This window comes from Morus notabilis, unplaced genomic scaffold (assembly GCF_000414095.1).
Source record: "Morus notabilis unplaced genomic scaffold, ASM41409v2 Scaffold7, whole genome shotgun sequence".
NCBI lineage: Eukaryota > Viridiplantae > Streptophyta > Magnoliopsida > Rosales > Moraceae > Morus > Morus notabilis.
The window spans coordinates 205,603-214,223 of record NW_010365449.1 but is presented as its reverse complement, the minus strand read 5'-3'; the positions used below and the strand labels follow the sequence as shown (position 1 = coordinate 214,223).

Here is an 8,621-nt window from a genome sequence, read left to right as displayed (position 1 = left end):
TAATAATATTATTTATTTAATATATTATTACACGTTTTCAAAAATTAAACCACCAAACGCAGTTTCAGTTTTTTTTAAAACTGAAATCAATTTCTAAATAAAACTACCAAACGCATTTTTAGAAATAATTCAAAAATGAAACTAAAAACGTTTTCATTTTCATTTTCGTACTGAAAATAAAAACGTTTTGGAACCAATTCCAAACGCACCCTATATACTCTGATGTTGTACAAGAGATGATCAAACTAAAGTACACGTGGAGGTACAAAAAACTAACTGTACAGAAACGTACAAATAGAAAGTAAATTAACTAATCTAGCTACAAGGAATAATTGCCTGAGACAAGGTGCACAATTGCTTTTCTGTACTACATGTCGTAACATGTTGAGAGTCAGAAACAAATTTGTAGTTTCATGATTACGAGCAAAGTTTGAAATAAGAATGGATGGCTTTTAGAATTCTTGAGATGTATTGCCACAAACCATCGGCTTTTCATAAGAGTGCTTATGAGAGATCGCAAAACCCTGACATGATTTCCACTACTACCTTTTCAGAAAGATCGCAAAACCCTGTTATTCTCCTAGGAAATAATAAACAACTTTATTTAAACATCAACAAAAACAACTTGATATTCGAGATTTAAAATCAAAGCATGCAAGGTTCATAGAGAAGTTTTTATTATAAGATTAAATTGTAGACGTTTTGATAAACATGAAGACTCAAAACAATGAAAACATATTTTACACACACTAACGTACTTATGTATATATATGAATACACATATATAGACTTATGCATAGGTGAATTCTTATGTCAGTTGAATAAATTGTATTTACTTTCAGATGTCATCAATTCACACACGAATAGGAAATTTTCTTTGTTTTTGTGTATTGGAACTAGATTGTATTAGTTACCATTGGGTTGTGTAATATATAATTGTTAAAGAAAAGAAGAGAAGACAATGCCTTATTTATCTTGTGCAAATTAGATATATACGTATTTCTATAGAAATAGTGATCATTGGGATATGTATAGAAACTGATATTGACTTCTTCATGATGTCTATTCAGTACATACATATATAAGCTCATTGATGTCAACAAACTTTGAGTAAGAGAATTAAAAAAAAAAAAGAAAGCACCAATATATAAGCAAACATGAAACAGCATAATCTCATATTAACTGGCCACGAATTATTATAGACAAAGAAGGAAGAATCCCCTCACCTTGTATCACCGTGTTCAAACCCTCCCCCATTCCTCCCGTCGTCCATTCTCAACCGCTTATACGGCGATGGCGGTGGTGGCGACGAACGGCGGGGCGGCGAGTGCCTGCGGTCACGATACAGCGGAGGAGGCAGGGTGGCCAAGGACAGGGAAGGACCCTCGGCGGATTTCTACTTACGGTGAAGAATGACCTCCACCATGGCTACGAAAATTAATAGGCCAAGGTTTAGATATAGTTAATAAATAAACGATTTAGGCGTAAATCTGGATTAACATCCGTTCAAAATTACAAATATACCCCCAAATTAAATAGGATATGATTTCTGCTTCTTCCTCCCAAACTCGCTCTTCTCTCTCTCTTTGAAGACGAACACCGGGATTCTCCGTCACCGTCCTGAAACAATCTTCGCGAAGTGGCTTGCGATATCCAAAAGGGGGTTGCTCGAGATCTCTGCGTGCTTAGTGATCTCCGATGGCTTCGCGCGATCTCCGGAGGGCGCCAAGCCAAAACCGAACCAGTTTTGGAACAGTTGAAAACGTGAAATCCATGACAACCCACTATAATCATATTCATTCATTAATCAGCGTTTACATGACTGAAACCGCAAAAATCTGCGGTTTTTTCCAGTTTTCAGTGAGAGTCTTGCCCTTTTCCTCTTCGTCACAGAGCAAACCCGAGAGACACTTGACTAGAGGACAATGAACAATGTCAAACGTAGATGATAGCAGATTACAATAAAATGACAATGCAATGGAGTCCAACGTAGACGACAGCTGAACGACAAATATACACACACACACACACACACACATATATATATAACATTAAATTGAATTTAGTGGGACCACACGTTAAAGTATTTTCTATTAAAAAAAAAACTTCACAACATTTTATGAATAACATTAAATTGCATATTTTATAGAGCAATAATTGATCATTGCAAAAGAAAAAGAACATGAGAAAAAAGAAAAATAAATATAAATAAAGAGACTCAAAGAGTCAGTTTACATACGAAAATGGATAAATAAAATATAAAAAACTAAAAAGAATACCAAACGTCAAGAAAAAGAGTGACAAAACCCAGTTATAGAGGAAAAAAAGAAGAAATAATGACAGTAAATAGAATGTAATAGGATAAAATTATAGTATTATATAAAACCAAAGTGACATTTCAAAGATAAAAAAAAAAGAAAAAAAAAAGAACAATTCCAATGCATCAATATTAAAGCCTAAAATCAAAAGTAACCAGAAAATAAGAAAAATCTGTATGTTGATTGCTAAAATTACTGGGGCACACTTAAATAATACATAAAAATGAGAATGTAACTATATACATAATTTTTTTTTTTAAATGAGACTAATCCATAATTGATGAACAAAATAAGAGTTTTCAAAATTTAAGGGATAAATTGAGAATGATATAAAAGTCAGGGGCACTAGTGGTAATAATAATAATACAAAACGAAATTATAACTGAAAACGACGCTTAAAAGACAAAAAATACAGACGACAATGGATAGGCAAATAATAATAAGCTGAAAATGTGAATTAAATCTTAACTGGCAGAAATGCATTACTGCAATAAACTGGTGTACATCAATAGACAGTGAACGAGTGTGATAAAGGGAAAAAGAAAAAAAAATTTAAAGACAATAACATTGCGAACGACGACAAAATTAAAATGACATTTTATAACTGAAAACAAGTAACAGTATACGAAACAAAGAAAAACTACTGAGATTGTGAGAACACAATAAATTGGAAACTAGCCGATAAAAAGTGGAAAAACAACCATAAGAACTGCAATGACACAAATATTAGAATAGCTGATTGGAGTTTGTTACCTCGAGAGTAGAGTCTGTTACCTCGAGAATATTGATTCCCTCGTTATTGCTATTCTTTTGCTTTTCTGTTATTCTTTGCTATTCCGTTATTCCTCATCTCTGCTCTCCTTTTGCTGAGTTGTCAATAGTTAAAAGGCTATATAATGCCTGGTTGTAATGAACGTAGGTAATGAGAATGTGCCTTCCATTCTTCATTCCATTTTCCTTGTTCTTTTGTAATAAACAACATTAATGGATGTCAAACTAGAGAAATTGATGACCTCAAAAAAATAAATAAAAAATAGAGAAATTGAAACTAAAAAAATTAAACGACAATAAACTGGAGAACGACAACAAAAATTCAAACGATAAAAACAGTCGAGCCAGCATCATTACTGGGAACGACGATACAACACAATTAAAAACGACTATAGAAGACCAGTGAATTAGGTTAGAAAAAAATTACTTGGGACAATAAGTAATAAATAAAACGAGATAAAAAGGAAACGACAATGGATTCAAACGAGAACAAAACTGAAAACGACAATAAAGGGGAAAAAGTTCGAAAGACAAAAAACCTGGACTGAGAACTACAACATAACGGAAAACGAAAAAAAATAAATAAATAAATAAAAAAAACTGCAGACAGCAACATTCCAATTTCTATTGTTAGTATCTCCCCTTCCTTCTGTCCCTCTTTCACAACTGGTTCTATGCCTCTCATTTTGCCTATTTTGGGGGGCTTTGATCCGCCAGTTCTGCTTTTGGATTTTCAGTGAAGCGCCTTCTTTTTTTTTCTTTTTTTTTTTCTTTTTTTTTTTTCTCCTTATGGGGTTCTCAGTTCAGTTCTCCATATGCGGTTGTTGCAGAGGTCAACTTCCCAAAAAAATAAAAAATAAAAAATCATAGGCTAAAAGTTTAATTTCTAACCTCAGCTGTTTCTACTCTCAATTTTGATAATTGGCTATATAATAAAAAATAAATAAATGGAACATCTTATCTTACTTATGACTTGATGAGAAAATTGACTGACTCAAATTGTTGGTAGAATTATATCTTGTTCACTTTTGACTATCATACGTTCCAAATGGGACCCAGACTCCCAAATGAGTCATTTATCATATATTGTGTTAATTAGAGAGAGAGAGAGAGAGAGAGAGAATTTGCTTTAGATACTGAAGCACAAATTAATTAAACTTCAAAATTCCAATAAAGAGAAATTATAAAAATACACACGCATTTCCTTAAAAAGAAAAAAATAAAACCCACATGACCGTACTCAAAATCCCACAATGGAGAAAGGTATAGGCAGTAGGCATATGACCTTCCTCCTTATTTAGGTAAATCATACAAAACACAAGTACGTAGCAGACATTATTAGGAAAACATGATATAACGTACACTACTACATATATCCACTACTATTTGATCACGTGCCGAACCATATATAACTCAATTTTCTTTCTAATTTTTAGGCTTGAACTTCTGCTGAAGTAGCTCAACCTGATTCCTGTCCAGTTGGAATGCCTTGGCAAGGATATCAGGATTAATAGGAGGAGTTGAACCAAACACGGTGTTAGCAATTGTAATGACTCCTGCATCTTGGCTGCTGAGACCGGCAAAGGCCACAGCTGGGTAGTGTCCCGGATTGAACTGGAAGTGGATCATCCCAATTGGGAAAACGAACACGTCTCCCTTGTTTAGAATCTTCGCGAAAAGGCGGTTTCCATCTGCGTTCGATGACACAAAACCGACGTAGAGCGTTCCCTCCACGACTACGAGGATCTCGGTGCCACGAGGGTGAGTGTGGGGCGGGTTTTCGCCGTATGGTGCAAAGTCGATTCGAACCAATTGTATGCCAAGAGTGTTGAGCCCTGGAAGTTTGCCCACGTTCACATTAGTCACGTTGGAACCAACTTTGTTGTTGGTGTCTCCGGGAATGTTGAGACCCGAAAATGAGAAGTCGTTGGCATTGACCATTTTAGGGTCCTTGCAGAACTTCCCATTCACAAACACTGCTTGACAAAAAACAATTTCAGTTAATATCAAAAAAATTGTCATACATGTTAGTTACCAACTCATCCCAAAGAGGTCGGACAACAACAAAGTATTCAAAATGAACCAATTATGAAGAGTAAGCTCCAGATCTCCAGCTCTGATACTATTTTTTTTTTTTTTTTTTTTTTTATAAAAATGAAATACTATAATACCATGCAAACTACCAGTCCATAATGAGAATTTTAACTATAAGATACGAGCGAACAATAATATATATTCTAATAAAACATTAATAGTATATATATTCTAATAAAACTTATAACAAAAGTGAAAGGAGCAATAAAAATAATAAAAAAAATTGAAGTTGCCACATGAAAATTTGATGTATACGTACAGGCTTTTTTGGGGTCATCTATTCCAACACAAAAGTCTTGAAGAGGACTTGGGTCATAGGCTGAGGAAATGGAGGCTCCCAAAGCCAATATGGCAACCGCGAGAAGGAAATGAGCACCCGAATTCATCTTTCCTAACTTGAATAATGTTCTAAAATTTTGGTTTCTACGGTGTGGGTTGAGAAGTTCTTGCATTGGATTGCCTGTATTTATAGATGGGTGTTCTCTTTGAAGCAGTCTAGTATTTGTTCCTTCATGTGAAGCAGTTAAGGACTAATTGGTAAATTTTGATTTAGGGGTTATATGTATAGTCACATTATGTATATTATACTTGAAGTTAGCTTCCATATTTTTCAACCACTACAAATAGATGTGTTTATTTAATTAGCTCCTGCTTGGACAATGGCACCGAACTAATTAAGTATCTTCTATCTAATTTATGTATCAATTTAATTAGTTTTCTTGCATTACAACCCAAGTAATAATCTTATTGGCGTGTATATACCAGAGTACCACAAATGTCCATGATGGAAGAATATTTTAGGTTAATTTATTAGATTCTTTTTTTTTTAAAGTTATATTTATTCGATTCAATTCTTTTTACGTACAATATTTTTATTGTTTGATGTTTAGTTAAGGATGTTTTAATTAGCTGGCCCTAATTATGTCAATAGATATATATACAACCTTGCAGTCTTCAACCACTCCTTTTATTTTATTATACATAATGTTGGATACATATATACAGTCATATAGAGCTTCCAGAACTCTTGAATAATTTACAGCTAACGCTGTAAATTGCTTTTAAGAGAAAAAACCTTATTCGTTGATTTTCGTTTAATAACTTTTGTTTCGTGTATTAGCTAGCTAGTGTCGCTGAATGTCAAGAGTTGTTGAAATGAAGATAAAAACTAATTACTTTTACTGTCTGGGTTCACGTTATATTTGAAATGACAAGGAAAATTAGTTAGCCGATTGAAATCAAATAGCTGTAGTTTCTCATTAATTATAAAGTAAAAGTAAGTAATTAGACCAATTAATTCAGTAGTAGGTTCCAGCAAAATAATTTAGTATAGTAGGGATATGTTGTGTTTTTTCTCAGAAAAAGTAGTGGTTATGTTCTATGAATCGACCAATAAATCCATTCTTTACATTTAAACACCACATGAAAAAAAAAAGAGGTAATTGTGGAACGGGTACAAAACTGAATAGAATGATAAAGATCAAGTTTAGAAGTTAGAACCTCTCCATACCAAACTATATTACAATGAAATCTCTATTTCTCTTCCAGGAGATGTAGAATTTTATACATCATTAATTATAATGTTTTCAGTTTTCACCTATCATGTAAGTGAAATTAGTTATAACTTGATGCCTCATTAATTAAGCCGTGCTATCTTAACATATATTGATATATGTTTCAGATAATAATCATTTAATAAATGCATCATAATAAACTAAGTCATTGTTTGTTTGTCCTTAACAGTTGTTGGGTTATATGGGAGCTCTACATGCCCTAACCTGTCTCAATTAGGAGGAAAGGGAATAAAAGCATAAAAAAGAAAATAAAAAAAACTTAAAAGAATAGTGGTGTCATGAGACTAAACTTAAAACTTTTTCAAACAGAACAATTTGAAGAACTTTCGCAAATACGGCCAAGTTCTCTTAAAAGAATAGGAATAGTTATTCTAGTACATGCTTGTGTTTTTTTTTTTTTTTTTTTTTGTAATTATTATAAAATTATTAGAAAAACACTGGGTATAATTGTAATAATTATGAGAAATATACAGGTACTAAAATAATTTCTTTTGCAAAAGGGAATATTGAAGTAGTCTAAAATATATAAGGAACAAGTCTGGCAAGAAGGAATCAAGGTCTTCTAGCTTTATCTGTCCGGCCAAGGAGGAGCGACAAAGATTGTTAAGAATATTATGTTTGCTATTGTTGTCCTCTGTGTGTTTGTGGGTATATTAACACACGCGCATTATGTATGGTTACGTAAAGAATGATTTTTTTTTTTTTTTTTTATGGCTAATGTTTGATGAATATGACACGACGTCGTCAGGCTTTCAATTATGCAAAAATCCAAAAGTCTACCCAACATTAGTATGATACTAATCATTAATTTGAGTTCACTAATAACTATTAGTGCTGATACTTATTTTAATCATGGAAATTTTATAAGATCAACATGGGTCTCATAGTATGTTATAAAATGACATATGTAGTGTCATTGTGATTTAGCATTTTGATTATAGTTTGTTAGTATTTTTCATAAAAGAAAATAAAATCTGATGAGAAAAAATGGGCAAAATTGAAAGATAAGATTAGTTGATTTATTATTTTTGGTCATTAACATCTGTAGGGTTTGTTGTCCTACCGATTAGAACGTCTGTTATATAACATATATATATATATATATAAATGAAAAGTGTAACACAACATTTATTCTATGCAACACTTATATTGTACATATATTGCACTAAAAATTTTAGTTATCCAAACCATTTGTTACATCTTTCTAACGTCAATTTACATTAAACAAATAATAAAGTACATAAGTACTTTTTTTTTAATATGCGGAACTATGCACCAATCATTTTAATTCTATATTTTTATCTTTTTCTACCAACCATTTAACAAACCTATTTTTTAAAAAATATATAGGATTTTAATTATGATTGTATCCTTTAATTTTAATGTACTTTTTATCAAAAGAAAAGGCACCTTGTTGTTTGAACACTATTAATAAAGTATATTATATTTGATGAGTAGCGGGCGGCTATATCCCATCCGGATAAGTAGTAGTACTCATAAAAAAGGGTAAAAAGCTAAGAGCGTGCCATTTGACAACAATATGAGAAATGATATCATGTATGTTGCAGTTTCGTAAGCCTTGGTAATGTTAAAAGGGTAAATTCATTTCAAAATAATGAGTAGTTTTTGGGCAGATAATCGATGCCTGTATTTTTCTAATAATTTTTTGTTCATTCTTTTTTTTTTTCCCCTTTTTTTTCGTGGAAACTTTAATTTACTTATAAAATGTGGAAGTAATGCTTCATTAATGATCAACTTCTTTTTAGTAGATGAAAATTAATCAAAATCTGATTGCTAGAATTATAATTAGGTGCATTTATGATCATGAATATAAACATAGGTAATCTAGAGATTTTATTCATGT

At 32.1% G+C, this 8,621-nt stretch overlaps 2 protein-coding genes across 2 annotated transcripts in view; both read right to left on the bottom strand.

Annotated features, from left to right (window-relative positions):
• Positions 1-1,257, bottom strand: part of LOC112093544 — a 10,409-nt gene extending 9,152 nt beyond the window's left edge. The window contains exon 1 of the mRNA XM_024172213.1: positions 1,227-1,257. Within this exon, the coding sequence (XP_024027981.1) occupies positions 1,227-1,257 (31 nt within the window). The remainder of the gene's footprint in view (positions 1-1,226) is intronic.
• A 3,066-nt stretch (positions 1,258-4,323) lies between these two features.
• Positions 4,324-5,569, bottom strand: LOC21412315 (germin-like protein subfamily 1 member 17). Its single transcript, XM_024172222.1, has 2 exons — positions 5,443-5,569; positions 4,324-5,065 (listed from the first exon to the last, which is right to left on the bottom strand). The coding sequence occupies exons 1-2, from the start codon at positions 5,567-5,569 to the stop codon at positions 4,515-4,517; spliced, it is 678 nt and encodes a 225-aa protein (XP_024027990.1). The 3' UTR covers positions 4,324-4,514.
• Between the last annotated feature and the right edge of the window lie 3,052 nt (positions 5,570-8,621).